Source organism: Pleurodeles waltl, chromosome 9 (assembly GCF_031143425.1).
Source record: "Pleurodeles waltl isolate 20211129_DDA chromosome 9, aPleWal1.hap1.20221129, whole genome shotgun sequence".
Lineage (NCBI taxonomy): Eukaryota > Metazoa > Chordata > Amphibia > Caudata > Salamandridae > Pleurodeles > Pleurodeles waltl.
In genome coordinates this window covers 912847078-912868097 of record NC_090448.1, presented here as the reverse complement: position 1 = coordinate 912868097, position 21020 = coordinate 912847078, and the positions used below count along the sequence as shown (strand labels likewise).

The following is a 21020-nucleotide window of genomic DNA, read 5'->3' as shown; positions in this document are numbered from 1 at the left end:
AATAAGGCTGCTGTGAGGAACAATGGTCAGGGGCACTTGCCTGGTTACACATGAGCATGTGTGGACATGTGAATGGGCTACAGCTGTGAGACTATGGTTGTGCGCAGCCTGGACCTGCTCAAAGGTTGCTGAGCACAGAGGTGACTCTGCAGGTTTAGATATTGACCTAGGGGTAGGTCTTATAATATTAGTGAACACTTCCAGGAAAGGTTTGTATGGTTAACTGTTTTGTCTGCAGTGACACTTTATTATCTGCATGGGGGAAATAAGCACACTTTTGCTCCTCTTTGGCTTACGAAGTCTTGCAAGATATTAAACTTGATTAAAGTGTGTGCTCAGTTGAAATATGTGCATCCCAAGCAGACCCATTTACACCTCATCGGTCCTCCAGAATTGTCCTATTTCTCTGACTCATCTCAGGATAAGAGCCCAGGCCTTTTGTCAACCAACTGGGTCAAGTTAAATACATTGTGCTTTAGCAGAAGGAACAAAGGCTTTCCTGCACGAAAGGAGAAATTAACAGTGCTTCATTCAGCTCCTGAGGAGGAAGAGGTGGTAAAGAAAATGTTCTTCCGTTTATTAGCTGTCCTAGTGTACCAGGGTAGGGCCAGGCCTGGCCCACTGAAAAAAGGAGGGAGCTCAGACCCCTGGAGGCAACACAGGAGGGTGCTTCTCTTTTAGGTTTTGGTGGGAAAGGCCCTGGCAGTGTTGTTTGTCAGTGAGGGGCGAAGTGGAGGCCCCCAGAGGAGATGTGACAAGTGACTCCTGGATGGTGCCATTTTGAACTGTCAATTTAAAAACTCTTGCACAAGGAAGAGAGAGTGCTTTGTTGGAGCTGAATGTTGGACTAGATAATGGCAGCCATGGACAGCTCGAAGGAGAACCCACTGATAGCCTTATAGACTAAGGTCTCTACCTATAGAAGTCCTCAGGGTGAGTGGATCGCTCTAGGACCAGGGAAGCTGGTCTGTTTACACCCTCTAAGAACCATTTGGGGGAAGAGCTGGACTTCTACACCACACAGGAGGAGCAACATCCAGAGGACAAGAAAAAAGAGAAAGGCTGGCGTAGGGAGCCAGTGAAAACAGGCCCCTGCACAGTGTGCACCTTAGAGGCCAGGAAGCCTGAGGAAAAGGCAAAAGCAAAATGTGGCCAAGATTGCAAGGATCGGCCTAACGTGGGTCCCGAGATATGCAAGGAAAAATTATTTGACCTGTATCCGGCCCACAAGATCTATCCCATGCCTCATTGCCCCACCTTTCCATCCCAGGGCCAGGGCCCAGGGGTCAAGGAGAGGGATCATCACCCATCCAGATCCTTGCTCCATTGGTTGGCTGTTGATGGGAGAGCAGCCCTCTATTGTCTGGCAGTGTTTCGCCCAGCTACAACTAGTCTCACAACTAGTCCCAAATTACAGAATGCGTCTGATATTTATTACTCGCCATGTCCCCCTCATATTTCTGAGTCAGCTTTCTTTTTTTGAGCAACTGAATGTTGACACATCAGACTTATTTGAGTAGTCTGTCCCAGGACTCTTGAATCCCGCCACACTCCCATATGATGTGAATGAACATACCCAGTAGGCCAAATCCTCGTAGACATACATCAAAACATGCTTGTCTGATTTTTACGAACAATACCCTGGTATAAGAAATTCTATGTATGATATTTTTCTGATGGAGACATCTTACCACAGATTCCTCCTCATTTTTAATTTTCCCTGGTGCCAGACTGGATCCGGAAACTTACGCACCAATTCCCTTGTATGTCAACAAGTGAGGTTGTGCGGCTTGGTGTCAGGTCCTTCGCACCCCAGACATGATGTCATCAACCTAAGATCTGCGCCCCCTCCACCCCCTGACATTAGTTCCTTTATTTCCGTGCCCTCCAATGTGGGTGTACAGCTTCTAAACCTTGTTACTTTTTGACTGAGATTTTCCCCTCAAAAATGTCTTCGCAGTTTGTAGTTTTTCTTCCCCTAAAACAACAAGGTTTAAAACGTGTTGGTCCTCGAATCGACAGATGTTGGCCACCAACTCCCATGAAGGTTGCCCTGGTGCCTCGGTACCTTACATTTGTGGGAGTGATGTCAGAAAAATGAAAAAGAAGCTCGTCCAAAACGTTAGACTGTCAGTCATTGCAGAGCTCAGAAAAGAAACAGTCCTCGTTCCCGAGGTTGCTCCCGCGAGAGGTCTTCACCTAAGTCATGCGACTCAGGTAAGTCCAACAAGTCTCATAAAAATCTCAGACAGGACTCTCCATCCCACTGCTCCTACCAGCCACACCACGAGCGAGGCACCTCTTGGTCGTAGAGACAGTTTCCTTAAGTGGAGCCCTTGCAACCACTGATCCCGCTTTGTCCCAACTCTTCACGGACAGCGATTCCACACCATTTAAGGCAATGCTACAGGTCCACCACTTAAAGCCAGTATCAACTTCACTGATGCCAGAAATGAAGCAGATAGTCTTGTTGGACTCCGCAAGTCCTGCTGCACCACCCACACATCGACAATATTATTTCCCATCTTTCTTTTGAAAGTTTTCATACAATAAAGCATGGTGTTCAGTGAGACAGGATAAAAGTAGTCTGCAATGTTTCTTGTACAGTAAGTGTCCAATTCAAAGGAAGTGAATCAAAGGCAAGTTATCACAATGAATAAGGGATTACATGGATAACCAATAAACATAAAACAACATAAGGCCTAATTTCATTGGTGATGCGCAATTCTATTGATGTGTGGATTGTCTCGAGTTCGACCTGCCAGCTGTGTCGCTGTCTCGGTGACTATGAGTCGGAGATGGAGTCATTTGAGACCCCAGTATTATGGCCACTCAGACCCAGACTCTACGTTTTGATGATGGAGTAGCTGTCTATGGAGAGGGCTCTGAATGATGATGGCCAGACGTCTTAAAACTATGTCACATACTGGCCTTTTTTCCTGAACTCCGGCAAGGGCTTTTAAGGAATCTGCCTCCTTTGCCACTGTTATAAGGACTAGCTGCTGAAGTAATAGACCTCACTCTGGCCACTCTAGCGGTCAAATCTAAAATAGTAATAGTGGATGGAAACATTCGTTAAGGGAGTTTTCTCTTCGGCCAGCCTTGCCCTTAAGTCACTAAACACCTTCTGTCTCCTGGGAAGATATTCATGCGTCTGTAGTACAAGGTGGCAGATATCTTGCTAGCTTTATCAGAGTAATGCCCCCACAACCGTGCTATGTCAGATTTTGGATGGATGTGATGCGACAAAATATTCAATCAAATCTCTCCTGGACACTACCAACTGTCTAGGTAGTACAGCTGGCAAACCACCACAGTGCTTAGGAGATACCGCTGGATTCGCTCCATGGACTTTTCCTCAGACATGCCGCTGTGCTTAATGGACATGCCCTTTCTATGGCTCTAGGGTGTTTAGAGAGAAGGCGGACTCAAACTTTGAGCACTTTAAAGAGAACAGTGCCCCCACCCACTCTCTCAGTCTTGCCTAGCCTGCTCAGCAGTGTCCCCAACAACAGCACCCATCTCGGTAGGAGCTACCAGCAGAAGCAACTCTTATGCAGGCCTTGATAATAACAAGACTCTCAGCCTTTTTGAGGTGAGCATCCAGTTGATAGTGCCTAGACACCAAAGGGCAATGTGCTACTCAGACCACAACTCTATCTCATGCAGTCGTTGCCAAACCACTTTAATTTGCCCTTGGCTGTGCATGATCAGCCAGCAGGGAGTCACATCACCTTTCACCTTCTCTGCTATAGTAGCAAACTGTCTAATCAATCTATGTTCCTGATCGTGCAAAACAGTTACACCATACTCTTGCTGTTCTATCCTCTGGATATGCCACTTACACACCTCTAGTAGGACCACTTGCCCATCCCAAGAGAGAAATACAGAGAGCGTCTGTGTCAGAAATCAGGACTGGTTGCAGTTCCCGTTATGTTTTGATGCTGAAGAAGGACAAAGGCCTCCATCCCATACTAGACCTTCACCCTCTAAACTTCTTCCTCCAGAAGGACAAGTTCAGAATGTTCCCCATGGCTCAAGTTCGGTCTGTCCTGATCCAGAAGACTGTTGGTGTTGCAGGGTACATATTTTCACATCCCTAGGCTGCAGTCACAAAAATGTTACCTGTGGTTTCAGGTAGGCCAAGAGCACTTTCACTTCAATGTGCTCCCCTTTGGCCTTACTAGTGTACTCCAGATGTTCATAAAGGTGATGGTAGTGGTGCAGCCCATCTGCGAAGGATGGGCATACCAGTCTTCACATACCTTGACAACTGACTGCTGAAGGCAGGCTTGTTTATGGTTTTTCCATCAGTGTGCCAAAGTCACACCTGACTCCTTCCCAACGGCTATCTTTCATTGGAGCCATCCTGGATACAGTGCCTTTCAAAGCCATCCCTCTGCCTCAATGAGTCCAGGACATTCAGGCTGTGATCATGATATTTCAACCCTTGACTTAGCTCTCAGTGAGAGCAGCTTAGAGACTTCAGGATCTCTTGGCCTCCTGTGTGCTACTTGTGAACCACACCAGGTGGCTCATGCAGGCACTGCAGTAGGATGTGACGTCTTACTTTGCCCAGGAGTAAAGTAAACCATCAGAGTCTATCCAGGTATCGGAGGAGACTCCGAACATTTTCAAGTGGTAGCTGCTTGACCGAGACTAGAACGGTAGCAGACTCCTCTCTCTATCACATCCAGAGCTAACAGTTGTGATGGGTGCATCTTTGCTGAGTTGGGGATGTTACCTGGGAGAGGTGGAGGTCAGAAGACTCTGGCCTCGAGTGGATGCCTCTTCCACATCAGCTTGCTGTAGTTGCTAGTGATTTGCTTGTCACTGAAAGCTTTCCTCCCGACTATCAGGGGCAATAGCGGTGCAAGCTCTCCCAAACAAAACAACCGCCATTTGGTAGTGCAAAAAACGGAGTGAGTCATGGATCCTGTGCCAAGAGGCCCTGTGTTCTGGAAGTGGCCAAACTCTCAGGTCATCTCTGTGATTGTGCGGCACCTAGCAGGATCTTTAAATGCCAGGGTGGACGACCTCAGCCACAGGTGCTTAGCAGATGACAAATGACAGTCACTCTCAGAGGTAGCACAGCACATCTTCTTAGAATGGGGAGAACACTGGCTATATCGCTTCACCACCACAAAAAACAGTGTCTCAACATTTTTAGAGCATTGGAGTTCTAAGACAGTCGTTCCTTGGAGACGCCTTCTCGTCAGCATTGAGGATCAGGACTCCTGTACACCATTCCGCTCCTTCCCCTCCTTATAAGAGTACTGAAAAAGTTCATGAAAGACCAGGCCCAAGTCATCCTTGTGGCTCTGGGCTGGGTAAGAAAGTTGTGGTATCTGGAACTTCTGACCATAAGCACATGTCCATGATCTGGCTGCACCTTCAGGAGGACCTTCTGTCGCTTAGCAAGTCTTGCAGGGAGGGTGGAACTTACCGGGCTGGAAAATGGCTGCAACTTAATCATGCTCCGGCAACCACCCATCTATCCTGCATAGTCCTGATACCCATGGGTCATCAATAGCCGTGACTTGTCGAGGTGCCATTCGCCTGTATTATGTTACATCGCCTCTGGAGTATTGTGGGGACTCTGAAGGAGTGACACTGGAAGTGGGGAGACTGCCTTTTGGCTCCAGGTGGTGGTTCTGGAAAGTCAGAGGGGGACACCCTTGTGAGAAGTGCGCCAACTGTGTGCTGGGGCCAAATTAGTTGCACTGGTGCGTGGGCATGGGATGCGGATGCTGGAGAGTGGGACGGCCTACCCCGAATGCCGAGCCTGCGGCTATAGAGGAGGTGGTTGCTGTAGTTTGGTGATTTCCATACTGCTGTTAATCACACCCCTTCCCCTGGGGATCTGAAGCCCGGGCTGTCGCATGGGCATGCCTGCTACCCTGGTGAGTGGGGACTGGAGCATTGGGAATACCGTGCCTCTGCAGCCTGAATTGCCATTGGGACATAGTTAGGGAACACCGAGAGGCCGTGGGCAACACACCAAGACTGGATACCACTGCGATATGCCTTAGCACATAGAGCTGGCGACTGAACGCCTAGTGCCTTTGAGAGGCTGCCGTGTGGTTGCTTCTGCTTGGGAATGTTAATTTCAGCAGCCCAAAGACATTGGTATGACATTGGTATGCAGCATTGCTCATCTTACTGGCCATTATTCCTTCAGTGGCATTCGTGAAAGGCACTACTGGTGCTAAGACAGATATACCACCAGCACATTATAACTCCCTTAAGCTCACACGCCGAGACTCTGCAATGCTACAGGCAATGATGTTTATTCACTTGTCAGGGTACACATCCTTGCCGCAACAGTAGCCAAAAGGTTCTGATGCTGATTTTAGAGACACACGCAGTTGCCTGGGTGCTAGACTCCTGGTTGACGTGGGTGTTAACCTCAGGAGCAACCACTATTAACAAAACTTACCTGCCCTGCTACACACTTGTGGCTGATGAGATTGGTAAAACTGACAAATCACAATCAAAATTGCAGTTTGACCAACGCAAAAGCACCAGGTCTCATGAGGGGGCCGCAGGCGACTTGGGACTACCCCTGGAGGAATTTGAGCCTACCGGTGACCCAGGCCTGAAACAAATACTGACTGCCATGCAACAGAGTCTTGCTGCTATTGATGGTAAAATAGATGGGCTGCCCTTCTAGATGGATAGAATGACTGAAAGATTAGATAAACAGTTGGAACACATTGATGCTGCCGAGCGTCAAATTTCTGAGGCCGAGGGCAGAGAAGTGGTACTCTCCATAGCACAAAAAAATTGACAAATTACTCTTCTCTCTGCAGGCTGAGGTGGAGGATTTAGAGGCCCGCTCGCACACGAACAATTTACGCATAGTGGGAATATCTGAATTTACAAACATCAGTGACATGGAGTGATATATAGAGCACCTTCTCGTCACCTTGCTGGGCTAGGAAACATTCTCAGAGATGTTCGTAGAAGAGCCGCCAATCGCTCTCCTGCACCCTGCCTGGTCCCGGGAGCCAGTCCCTGGCCTGTGACAGTGAGACTTTTGAACTATAGGGACTTGCGATGCGGCCTTACGGAAGGCATGAGAGTAAAAGACCCTACGCCATGAAGACTCTGAAATTTAGCTGTATCCAGATTTCACGCAGCAGGACAGCTATTTCTACCAGCCAATAGACAATTATACAAGCTTCAATTTGCCTACAGTATCCTCTACCCTTCTAGGCTGTGGGTTATGGCAGATGGCAAAGTGCTGTTTTTTAGTGATACCAAGCAACTACAGCAGTTCTTGAAGCGTTGAACAGCTACAGGGGACCGTAGTGCTACACAGAATTTGGCACTGTCAGGAGATGGGGACATGCAAGGAAACACAGACTGGCCCTCGCACCTCAGTTCTGTGCCTCAGGTCCCTCAGGGGGAGACCTACCCTAGGAACTGAAACTTTGATACTGTGATGCCATTCAGTATGACACTAATTGATTGCCCTGATAGATATTGTGAACAGAGTTTCCCTCATCGACATCTGGCAATATAGATCTCCCACAGGGACCGGTTACACACATTACTCTTCAGTACATGACACACACCCACATGCATTGATTTTTGGCTAATTTCTAGAAGACTCTTACCAAGGGTGTGAAACTGTGAACCATTACAGACAATCCTGCTCTGATAATTCCCCAGTGCTGCAGGAACTGGAACTTCACACTCTGAGGGCTGTGGCTTTCACATGGCAGTTCCCCATATTACATACTAAATACAGGGTTCAGAGATTAACTGGCCCAGGCTATTGAGGATTTTTTCCATATAAATTTTGGCTCTGTTAACAGTTTCATCACTGTGTGGGAGACCTTCAAGGTCTATATTAGGAGTTTACCCGGACAGGTCCTCATGCCCTTAAGAGGCCGGCTGAGTCTCCTAGAGAGGGAGATAGCGGATTTAGAGTGCAAACACCAAGACTCAAAAAACAATCATCCACCTGGTGACATTAGGATGAAAGTGTACAAATTCAATGAGATGGCAGAGAGTAAAATCCATCAATTAGGGAAATATGCCATAGCCCATACTTACGGAGAGAGAGAGCGCGCCCAAGTGCCACGCTTGCGGCATTGCTGCGCCCCAGTAGGGAGTCGGGGTGCTCCTGGAAGTTCAGGACGAGCAAGGACATCCGATTCACCATCTGGAACAGATAACTGACAGATTCTGGTGATATTAGGCAGATTTCTATAAGTCAAGAATTTCTTATGATGACTGGCAAACTACAGATTATTTAGAACGTTTAATCATGACATGGCTCACCACTAAGCACAGACAACATTTAATGGCACTGCTACAGCCGACAGAAGTACGCAAGGCACTCAAAGATCTGCAGTCTGGTAAAGCACCAGGTATTGGTGTGCTTACTGTAGCCTTTTATAAAGCCTACTAAGATATTTTATTCCCATGCCTGGCCACATTGTTTGTGGAGATGGTCGAATCAGTGGTAATGCCAGCAACTATGCGGGAGGCCCTCATAGTAAAGTTACTAAAACCTGCTAAATCTCCAAACCAGTGTTTGTCTTACAGACCGTTTTCTCTACTAAATATAGATACTAAATTTTATGCTAAAGTATTAGCTAATAGGCTCTTTCTGTTCTTACCGGGGTGGTACGGACGGAAAAAGTGGGTTCTGCCCCATGTAGTAGTCTCTCATTCAACCTTAGAATGCTGTTCGGTGCAGAGAATCGACCCGAATATTTGGGTGACAGCAGTCTTTTTGGATGCAGAAAAGGCATTTGATTTGGTCGAGTGGGGATTCATGTTAGCTATGCTGTGCCGCATAGGTGTAGGAGAGGTGTTCTTGTGCCTGGTGAAGGCACTCTACCGACCCCTGGCTCAATGAGATCATCTCTGCCTCCATAGAAATCACTAGAGGCACCAGACAAGGGTGCCCTCTATCCCCATTACTATATGTGTTGGTTGCGGAACCATTGGCATTTGCACTCCATGAATACCACAGACACAGAGGACTTCATTTCCCGGGTTACAGTCTTACTATTTCGGCGTACGCAGACGATACCCTGCATTACATACGTAACCCGTAGAAAAATCTCTCCTCATTATTGCATGAAGTGGTGCGATTTGGTTTTTTTTTCTGGTCTTTGTATAAATTGGGACAAAACTATTATTTTTCCCCTTACTCCAGCTATGAAGCCTCTACCATTGGAATACCCCCTACAATAGATGACAGAGTCAATCCGTTACCTAGGTATTCAGTTTCTCACAGACCAGCAGCAGTTATGCTTGATAATTATGGTAGGGCGATACACAAATTATCGGATGCTGTTGACGTGCGTTGGATTAAATTGCTACTGTGAAGCTATCATGAAGATGGTAGTGCTGCCCAGATTTGTATTCCTATTTCAGAACATTCCGCTATTATTGACTTGAGCGGTATTTGATAATATACTGTCCCTCCTGGTTAAATTACCTGGACGAGTAAACAACTGAGAGTTCGCTGGGAACTTCTCAAGTTGCCCTATGACATGGGGGACCTCAACGCTAAGATTTAGTCATATTATAAAGTGGCACAAAGTATGTTTGCTCATTATTGGATTCGTGGTCCACAAGAATTACCTCATTTATACCTAGAGTGGGATGCAACACATCCCCACACACTGCCCTACAAATGATTTGAGACTCCAAAACGGATATATGGCACTTTTGACTCTTTAAATGCCACAACCTGTGCATGGCATAGCTTTCTGGAATGGCCAGGCTGGCTAATTACTGTACTCAACATATACACTTGTTTCCTGGTGCTCCTGGTTCCCTATAGGTGGGGAGAGGGGAGCCGTGCAGTGCCTTCCGCACATTATGGTTAGATACCATGAGTGATTTCTTTCAAGACGCCATAATGTGCTCCTGGGAGACGATTCAGGAACGAAGTGTGTCACCTACTGCTCTCACCCTCTACCATTATTATAGAGCTAGACACACTTTGCAGCAACTCTTGGGAACCAGCCTCCTTGAACCACCTGACATGCCAGCGCTGTCTGCCTTGCTTCAAAAGGAGGTCCCAAATGGACTGGTGGTGAGACTTTACGCCTTTGCACAATAGGCGTGCAGACCTGGGTGCCGCAATAGGAGATAGTCAATAGAAATATTGCTGCTCAGTGCTACAGACCATCCCTTTAAATGTTAGGCATAGGATGATACATTTCAAATATATCAACCTGGTATATTACACTCCAGAATGTTTGTTCAGGTATGCAGAATGTCACAGGTGTGGTGAGAGAGTGGCTGGATTCACACACATGGCATGGGTTTGCTGTGGAATACTTAAATACTGGGAAGCAGTATTTAAGGAGCTGGAGAACATCACTAGGGTGACTCTGGAATTCTCACTGATGCTTGCACTGCTGGGGTATGATAGAGATGTAGACGGTGAGGTTAGGCGGCTGGTGGCCAGTGGGTTGCTGCTCACAAAATGTAGAGAAGCTGTTAGATGGGCTTGCGGCCCACTATCAAAGATTGGCACACATATGTGATATACTCCAACACACAAACTAACACATACAATGAACTGCTACCACCGCAGAACCGACAGAGAAATCATTGCTCTGCTACCAGATTTATCTAGTGGGCAAGGAGACAGGGGAAGCGGAGGGAGGAGATGCCCCTAGCCGAGGAATAGTAATCCTGATTACGTGTAATGCTTTTGACATAACAGATAATACTGAGGTTTAATTAAAGTTCTCAATGTCTCTCTAATTAACTCCTATATGCTCAGTGCACTGCAAATGCATTTCTATGTATCGAGTGGGCCTATTATTTATTATACCAGTATTGTGCACCACAGCAAGTGCTTATGTCTCCATATTGATTGCACAGTAACCTTACATGATTTATAATGCTTCATTCTCTTGCCAACATGTAATGCTTATGACTGTACCAAAGTGTTTGAGGTCTTTCCTGGCTGCATTGTAAGTGTTTTGACATTTTTATTTCAATAAAAGAATTTAAAGAAAATTCTGAGTCTTACAGCCCAGCCTGCACAACCTATACCTCCACTCATGGAGATTGAGCGGTGACAGTTGACAGCTTTCTACCTTCCTCCTGAATTGGTTGATGTCATCTTGGCAGCCAAACATCCTTCTACCAAATCTGTTTACTCAGGACACTGCTAGAAGTTTGTTGTCCGATGTTCTTTTCATCTCACACAACCCAGAATGCACAGTTATCTGTGTTCTTCAATTTTGCATGCTTTTTGCACAGCAGGGCTTGCTGGGACAATAGTTGAAGGTTACCTTTCACCTCTTTTAGCCTTCTTACGTTTACTTAATCAGCCATCCCTCTTCAAGTCACCAGTTGTGATGTGTTTCTTGAAGTGGCTGAACTTCATGTTCCCGTCAGCACCATCTGTGATGCAGTAGAATGTCCTTAATTTGGTGCTCACTTACACGATGTGCACTTTTTAAACCAATGCACAGCTGCACTCTCCAGTCCACCTACCTACCATCAAAATAGCATTCCTCATCACCATGACAGCAGCCAGGTGAGTGGTTGAACTTCTGCTGCTATCAGTAGTCCCACCATATACATCCTCCGGCAGAAAACGGCTTTCCTGCCCAAGGTAGTCACGCCCTCACACTTAGAGCAATCCATCACCGTACTGAATTTCTATGCACTGCTTCACCTTTAAGGAGGAGTAACGGCTTCATCACCTAAACCATGAAAGAGCGTTTAGCTTCTATGTGGATTGAACTCGTCAGTACTGGCAAGAATACCAACCAATCACTTTCTGTGGGGACAAGAAAGGAGAAGCACTGCAGAATAGGACCATCTATAGATGGATTGTATTCTGCACAAAGATGAATTGGGTTGGGCAAAAAGCAGTCACTAGCAGGCGTGCAAGCGCACTCCACCAGAGCGAAGGCATCTACCACTGCGCTGGTGTTCGGTGTGCCAGTTGGGAGTGGAAGGGACCTGATGCAGAGTCACACAATGCAACTTGTCAACATGTGAGGGAATTGCTACTAAAGTTTAAGGATCCAGTCTAGTGCCTGGAGAAATTCAGAGTTGAGGAATCTTTAATTAGACAGAGTCTCTGCCAGAAAAGGTGTTAAAGAAGGACAGTAACTTCTTCAGTTGCACCAAGTGGTACCCAGCCGTGGTCACTGCTTCCTCAGATCCCTGTATGGGCTTGTACTAGTCCTCGTCTGTTATTTCCCCCAGGCATCACTGCCACTTCACTGGTAGTTCAACCAGATTATCTGACATGATAGCTGTTTTTTGTATGTATGTGAGATTGCTTTTTGTGTCAGTGTTTCCATCGAACTTCTATCCTCCAGGGGAACTGATCTCTTCATCAGGACTGCCCACCGGTATGTCAATTTTACAATGCATATACTAGTGTAGTATATCTAAAGACCTCACTTTGCAGCATTCCATACTCCTCTTTTAGGACCTGAAATGCCTTCAGAGTGCCCCTTCCACAAATATCCCCCAGTTTAATTATAACAATTAGGCCCCATACCCCAAAGCTAGTCATGCTACCCGTGTCAGGCAGTCGTGGTGCGTCCCAGAGTGGAGTCTGTTTTGTTAAGACGATGTGCCATCCAAGACGTTTAGGGCCAGATGTAGCAAGGTTCCAAATTGCGAGTTGCAATTTGCGAGTCCCAGCGACTCGCAAATTGCAACCCTCAATTTGGAATGCAGAAAGGTGTCTCAGACACCTTCTGCGAGTCGCTATGGGGTCGCAAAGACCCACCTCATTAATATTAATGAGGTGGGTCGCAATTTGCGACCCCATAGCGATTCAGGGCACTCACGGGGATGGTGGCCTGCTGGGAACAGCAGACCACCATGTCCGTGACTGCTTTTAAGTAAAGCAGTCTTTTTTTTTCAATGTGCAACCCTTTTTCCTTAAAGGAAAACGAGCTGCACTTTGAAAATAAAACCGAAACCTTTTGGACCACTGCCTGCCCTGAAAAATTATTTTTTTTGCCAGACACAAAGGGGAAGGGGTCCTGGGTTACCATCTACTTCAAGTGGATGGTAACTGTGCTTTCATTTGCGACTGCAATTCGCAAATAGGAAGGGAACACCCCTTTCTATTTGCGAGTCGGGAATGCATTTTGCGAGTCGGTTCCGACTCGCAAAATGCATTTCAACATAGCAAAGACGCATTTGCGAGTCGCAAACGCCGATTTTCGCCGTTTGCGAGTCGCAAAGTCTTTGCTACTTCTGGCCCTTAGTCCCCCTTTCCCAAGTCTGAAGGACCACACGTATGTGCATTGGCCACCTTTGTCTAAGCTGCTTCCCATATAAAGCTGCCAGGTATCCCCTCAGATCCATCCAGTACTTATCAAGTCTAACTGATGGTTCTTCCAGTGGTGGGTACACCTAATCATTACCAGCTGTGAGGCCCAGTAGTATGTTAGAACGTCTTGGGGACAATACCACCCCCCATACCCCATGTGACAGTTTTATCAGGGCAATTTTTTTTTTGGGTGGGGGGGGGTCCCCTTGTTCCACTAGAGCTGCCTTAGCTCTTATTCTGCATTTCAAAAGAATTCCATGGGACACAATAAGGCATGTTTTGCAAAGGCTAGATCCGTATATGTCCTACATGCGGTCCCCTAGGGGCCCTTGATGCGAGGGCATAGATCCCGGATTTGAGGCAATTGATGTGAAACCCAGTACATTTCCTGAAACTCTGTATCAGCTGCTTAAGCCTGTCAATACAGAGCTCCAGGTCTGTCACTTATAGAAGTATGCCATCCACATACATTAAGATCCTTACCTCCTACCCTGTTTCCTATTGCAGTCCCCTCACAAGGGCTTCCTCTCTCACCCAGCAAGGAAACTGTTCGATTGCTAAGCAAAGATCATGAGGGAAAGGGAAAAGCCCTGTCTTGTACCACTCCCCATGTTCAGCAACCTCAAGTAGGCCCTGTTAACTCTAATGCAGGCTGTGGAGTCCCGGTACAGCAATCTCACACATTTTAAGTACTTGGGTATGAACTTCATCCTTTCCAACGGTAAAAATAAATAATTTATCACGTTAGAAGCAATACTAGGGTCCAGTGGCAGCGCGGCTGTTGGCTACACTGCCACCTCCATGTGCACCAGGCATCTAAACATCCTCCTCAAATTCAAACTTCTCCCAGGTATGATCCTGGTTGGACCAAGCTCACAGTCACTCACGAAAGCTGCATTGCCAATACTTTGGCAAGGATATTTGCCTCTGTATTTGATAATAAGATAGGCCTGCAGGAGGAACAGCCTTCCAGGTGTTTAGTGACCTTGTGGATAGCAGTAGTTGTGGCTTGCCACAGATCCTCCGAGAGCCATGCCACTTCGTGTGCAACATTGTACTTACCTTAACATTGGTTCAAAAGTGTACCGGTCAGGCTTTTACAGGGGATCTTCAGAAGACTAACTCCGTCAGGTTCTTAATTTCTTTGTTATATTGTTTTAGATTTAATTTCTATCAGATCTTTATGCACAGTAAGCTACCTTGGCTTTCTGGAGCTTCTAATGTGGTCTCCCTAACCGACGGACATAAAAGAAGTAGTCCAAGTAAGTGAAAACAAATCTCACTGCGTTTCGTTATAATGTTGTAATACTTAATTCTGCTGTATGTCACAGTCAAATGCCATGGATCTGTACTGCTATTCCTACACATATCCCTCATTTTCGAACAATGTATGGGTCTCGAATATAATGCTGCTTAGTTAACAAAACAGCGGAATGAAACGTAATTCTATTCTAAGGCCCTGCATGTAAAATAGCAAAGAAGGGGATGGTAGAGCTGAGTCAGAGTGGGTAATAGTGAAGTGGTAGTGGAAATTCGGAAGAGATGGGCTATCCCCACATGTTTAAAGTGGGTGGAAAGCAAGGACGATGGAGGCAAAGGTATGAAAGAAAGGGAGCAAAGGATGGATTAAAAAGGTAAGATGAGCTAAAACAATGAAGAAATGATGGTAAGAGTACAAAAAAGAAGAAAAAAACAAAGCATACTAGGGATCACACACGACAAAATTGACTAGAAAACATTAAAACTACAGCATTAGGAACAACAGCAAGTAATGAAAGCAAACATGAATAATGAGTTTGGAAGCAGCTGATATTGTTGGGGGATTTCCTAACATCATGTCAGTAATCAATTTAATAGACAGAATTAAATTACGTTTAAATTTACCTTGTTTTGTTTCATTTTGGAATGTGATTTAATTTCTTTAAATACAAAGTTTGATGCTAATCATTTTTCTGTGTAAAATCAGGTCTTTTAGCTGGTCTGGAAATACATGTATGGTTCTTGTCTCTTGTGACTCAAGTTATTCAATACAGAGACAGTTGTATATTGATGTTCCAGGGGATACTGAAGCAGTCAAATTTATTGTGTGTTTGTATGTATTGTAGGGGGACGATGTTGATTATTTTACCCATTATTTTTGGTGTAGGGTACCCTAGCTGGAATTCTCATTGGGCTTGCTCAACTGAACTCTTCTGAACTCAAGCTAAAGAGACTGTGTTATCGTCATGGGTAAGGGCACACTACCATTTTTATTACAAACATAAATGAATTGTGATTTTAAATACTTTTCTGCAAACTGTATTACAGTGCTGATGAAAAAGGTGTAAACCTCTGGGTTGGTTAATGTGTGATCTAGTTCATTGTGTGACTTGTGGTACAGAGATTTTGGGCCAGATGTAGCAAAGCAGTTTTCATTCGCAAATGGTACGAATCGCAAAATTCCACAGTTTTCGAATGCAATATAGCCTTTCTGAATGTATGAAAGGCATTTGCAGTCCCATTGTAGGGAACCACAATTTTTTGCGATTCCCTAAGGTTGCAACTACAAATAGGGAATCACAATTTGCGATTCCCTAAGTATGAAATCGCAAATAGGGATTACCTATTTGCGATTTCATAAGCACTTGTATCAAGCATTTCCTAAATGCGAAATGGACACTTAGGAAATGCTGTTCCCATCAATTCCAAGTTGTTGATAACCATGTGCAATTTTTTAAAGTGCATTTTTAAAAGTGCCTTGTAGCGCGCACATGCCCTAAGGGCATGTGTGCACTTCACATGTGCATAATTCATTTTGGGGGCATCAAAGGACCTTAGGCCCTCAGCACCCTTGGTTTTGCATTGCCTAATTTGTCATTCCCTAATAATGAATCGCAAATTAGGAAATGCAAAACCGTTTCTCACCTATGGGCCTGAAGGCTCATAGTAATGAATGGAGTCACATTTCTTAATAGCGATTCCCTAATAGAATTGCAACTCTGTAGGATTCGCTATTAAGGAATCGCTGTTTTTTTTACATTACATTTGCATTTCCTAAATAGCGATTACCTAAAATTTGCTATTTAGTTAGTGCAAAATAAAACTTTGATACAACCTGCCCCTTTGTTTCTTTTCTGCAGTAGTCAGAGACTGGCTTCCTGATGTTCACAAACTGTGTGGGTTTGTTGGTTTTCCATAGCCCTTTGACACAGTTTGTGCAACTAGCCATTTGACAAAAGGATATGAGTTCCTGTAATGGAATCCCTGGTGGATCTACAGTTATATAATATACTACATTCTTATAAGTATGTGCCACTTAGGTATGTCTTCGGTCCAAAGACATAAACAGTTGTTGAATTTTAGCTACTTCCTGTGAGGGACTAATCCCTAGGTGCAGACTGGTATTGTTGCTTCATAAAAGCTAACAAAGTTTCCATGCTATCATCCAGTGTTTTTAAGGATCCATTGTTAATGATATTTTCACAAAAATATGCATTTCTTTACTACAGCCTGTCTTTAATCACTTGTTTCCAACAGTCATGGTCATTTTTGCCAGACGAGTTTAGTATCCATATATTGTTTAATCAATATGTTGAATCATCAAAATATTCCTGAATATCCCAATGCATTTCAGACAAGATTGATTATTCATGTTTGGGGCAGTACCCTAAGAAAGTATAGTAGTGCTATTGCCCAAACTTTGTTGGACAATCTAAAAAGTCATTAAACATGGCAAAAACACTGTTGCTTCTACATTACATTGTTTTGAAGCAACAAGACACTTGTGCACGAAGGGACTAGTCTCACTCAGAATAGTTTAAGTTCAATAACTAGCTGTTTGAAACACTTAAACGGGAAGCAACTAGCAAGAACAACAGCTAGAGTAAATGTTGGATAGGGTATCACCTACCATGCATGTCAAAGATATGACAAGTCACCAAGGATTTCCATAACCATAAGGAAGAACAGTCCCAATTCCAAGGTGACTTGCAGTATCCTTTTACCATAAAACAGAGGGGATTTTATTCCATATTATCCAGGTCTCTGGAATTACGTAGATCTGCGACCGCAGCATTTTCTGCATAATTGTGCCACATAATCCATCATCTCTTGAATAATATAAAGATTTTAACAAAAAAAATGTTTCTAGCTCAAATGGATTAAAAGCTACAAAAAATGTGGCGTCACATGTTGCGCAATGGAAGGCCCTTTGCAAAGTTTTTTCATATAACAAATTGCAATGATTTTTTTCGTAGATAAACAGCACACTGTTTGCGGCCATTGTTCTAGTAACATCCCTTCTCTACCCAAGCCACTATATCAGCTACAGAGAAGAACTGAACTCTTTGCTAAGGGTTACTTGCTACCTTTCAGTTGATTAGTGTCATAGTTGGGTGTTAAAAGGATGCGGATGAGGTGAAATCCTTCCCAAGACAGTTTTAACGTGTAAAATGACAATATAATGAAGTAATACTATTACAAAGTGTGCCACGTTATACCACATAATTTCCTTTTTCCTATCCATAATTCAACCAACCCCCGTAGTACATTATTTGGTCCTTTTCTGTCACATAATTCCAGTGAAAGTGCATATATTCCATTTCTTGCTTTTTAATTAAAAAAGAGATAGTATGCTTGCTGCCAGGAGATATAAAAGAAAGATCTGTTGTGCGTAATTAAACACATAAAATAGCACTTAGTAATCTGTTGGAAAAAGATGTTAGAATCAGGTTATTGTAAGTTCAGATTTAAACAATTATGTAGTTCAGAGTGTGTAAAAAAATGCAAAGTGATTCTTTCTTTCTTGTAATGACCTATAAATGCTTGCAAAAATATACACGTTGCCATAAATATCTTTATGCTAATCCTTGTTCATTTTAGAAAAACAGGTCAGAAGGAGAAGCCAGTTCTCATTTTCAGTGTTTAAACTGCAACTGTGATGATGTTCCTTGATCTGACGTTTATCTTGGCTGATGGCAGCAGGAATTTTGACATCACAAATCTAGTTTAAGAACTTATTACAGTTGAGATGTTACCTCATTTTCCTATTACAGGTCACTAGAGACGTCAAAGCTAATAAGGAAATTAGAGACCAGCTTTTAATCAGGGTTTGCAGGTTCCAAGGTATTGTACATTAGATTAAGTACCCCAGCCACACTTGGTAAACATATTTATAAGGGTATTACAAGTTACTGAGTAGTGCCATGGCTGTATAGAGCAATGAGGCTGAAGGCAGATTTGCCTTATAAAGTCATGGACTCTGGGGTGACTTACAATATCCTTATAATAAACAGCAGGAAACTTGTATTCCATGTAATACATGGCCACACCATCTCCCCTCCCACAAACCACTTCAAACTTTGGTGTTTTCCTCTTTCATATTAAAGTGAAAGGATGCCTGCAAGCATGAAGAATACAAGTAGAATCTGTAGTGCAAAATTAAACACACCAAAAATGCAGTTAGATATTTGTTAGACATAGTGGAATTGTAGCGTTCCAATAATTGCCTAAAGGGTGCAGAAAATCAACTTGTTGCCTTAAATATCTTCTTTCTGATGATCACTGTTCATCTAGAAAAAGCGAGCAGAAGAAGGAAAAGCCAGGTTTTGTTTTTGTTGTTGAAACTGGTTTTAATTATGCTTTGTGTCCCACCGTTCCCTTTTGCTGCTGACTCTGGCAGGAGGCATTATTACACCAGAACTCAACTGTAGTGAGTTATTACAGTTGAGCAGCTATGCCATTTCATTATTAAAGGTAGTGTCTCTCTCAGCAGTGTTCCTTCACTCATCTGCAGTTTTGTTTACTTCATTGTCACTTCGGTTCTGCATCCTCTGATCCGCATAATGTAAATCAGTTTTTAAAATGAGCAAGACAACAGTATGCTAGCTTACATGAAAGATACCTATATTCGATTTCAAGGTATCAAGACAACATAGGTTAATTTCTCAGGCACTTTTAAAGGAAGAGAAACAGATCCTTGGTAGATAAGACCAGCTGTATTACCTTTTAGGTGAATGAAATGTAAATACGTTTGCCGAAAGCAGGAATTAAAGATTAATTTCAGATAGCATGATACAATGAAAAACAGGAAAATCTTTGTTTTTTATTGAATTCACTCTAATTGTTTGCTAAAAAAATAAGAAAGAACTAATGCTTCATGTAAAACATGTTTTGCGGTCACAATTTTAAAATGGTTGCTACCACAGAACAACTTTTTATAATGTGTCAAAGCCGTTTACAAGACAAGTCTTTCTGACTTGTAACATGGCTTTTTTTTTTACCCTTTACAATTCACAGCTAGGAGAGGCGTGAAATGGGCATCCACCTTGTATTTCAGAGTTGTTACTGAATATGTCAATGCTTTGCAACCACTATTAAGCTTGCAAAACCTTGATCAGATACGGACACCTCAAAGGTAGAGGCATCTGATTCTGACAAGGCAAAATTCTAATGACTGAGATGTGTCACAGGTGAATTAAATCAAGTTTATTTAAATTCATAGAACTATTCGGTTGTGGGAAATGAACACACATGAGCTCCTCCACATTCTGCGCATCCCAGTCATCTCCAAACTGTCGCCAGCCGTTCTCCCCCCACATTCCAACTTAAAATATTAAACAGTTTTTAACTATAACATTAAAACAAGCATAGGGGCTACCAGTATAATTACCTTATTATATATCTTCCTTTTTTCCAAATTAAAAAAACAAAAAAAAATAAAACATAAAGAACAATAAAAAATATACATTATGCAAATATAAAATGTAAAACTTACATGGTTAAGCAATAGTACTAACACAAATTCATTGTCTCTTTTACTTCACAAATCAGTTGTGAAACCTACTAGGTTTTACCATTGTTCTAGTGTGTTTATGTATTCTGTACTTATCTTTGAAACATTAACAAGCTGCCTATAATTTTCATTCCTGTAGTATGGATTGAGAGCATTACCTTCACCATCAAAAAGTTGATGCTTGATCTTATGACCCAGTCCTTCGGAATACTGACCGCTCCCATAATTTTTCTCTGGCATTTTTTTTCCAACAGTAACAACCATAGCCAGATTCCACCAATGACCATCTCTAATCTTAATGGCATTTCCACAGATTTTTACTACTTTGACCAGTAAGCTGAATGTACTTTTTTTCTTCTGGACATGAACAGACGATTTTACATGGACCAAGTCACCAATCTTGTCTTGAACCAGTTTTTCTTTTGTCATAGCATATCTTTTGCTTATCTTGTGAGACCTGAATATTTTCTTTTACCAGTTCCTTCAATTTTCAACATTTGATTCACCTTTTATCCATTTCGACATCCACACAGAATAGAACTTGGTATGAGGTTTTCTTCTCCTCAGAAGTTCAATGGAGAAATTTTGGTGGTGGAGTGGGTTGTGGTCGTGTAAAACCATTACATATTGTGCACTGCTTTTACTACATCCACATTGGAGTATTTGGCATATCTGATACATTTCCCCACCACTTTATTCATCCTCTCTAGAAACACATTTGTTTGAGGGTGATGCAATGAACTCTTAACATGTTTGACACCACATTCCTGAAGAATCTCTCTATTTCCTTACATACGAATTGTATACCATTGTCATTAACCATATATTCTGTAAAACCTTGTTACAAATATTTATCTTAGAAAAGCTGTAATGGCATTAGCATTAAGATCTCTGATCATCTTTAATTCTGTCACTTCCAACAGTAGTTAGTGAGAACCACTATAAATCTCA

The 21020-nt window shown here is 43.4% G+C and overlaps 1 protein-coding gene across 2 annotated transcripts in view; it reads left to right on the top strand.

Annotated features, from left to right (window-relative positions):
- The window catches only part of ATG2B (autophagy related 2B), an 860766-nt gene that overhangs the window by 721304 nt on the left and 118442 nt on the right, over window positions 1-21020 (top strand). For both annotated transcript variants that reach the window (XM_069208269.1, XM_069208268.1), the window contains exon 38: window positions 15444-15526. In XM_069208269.1, coding sequence (XP_069064370.1) covers window positions 15444-15526 — 83 coding nt within the window. The remainder of the gene's footprint in view (window positions 1-15443; window positions 15527-21020) is intronic.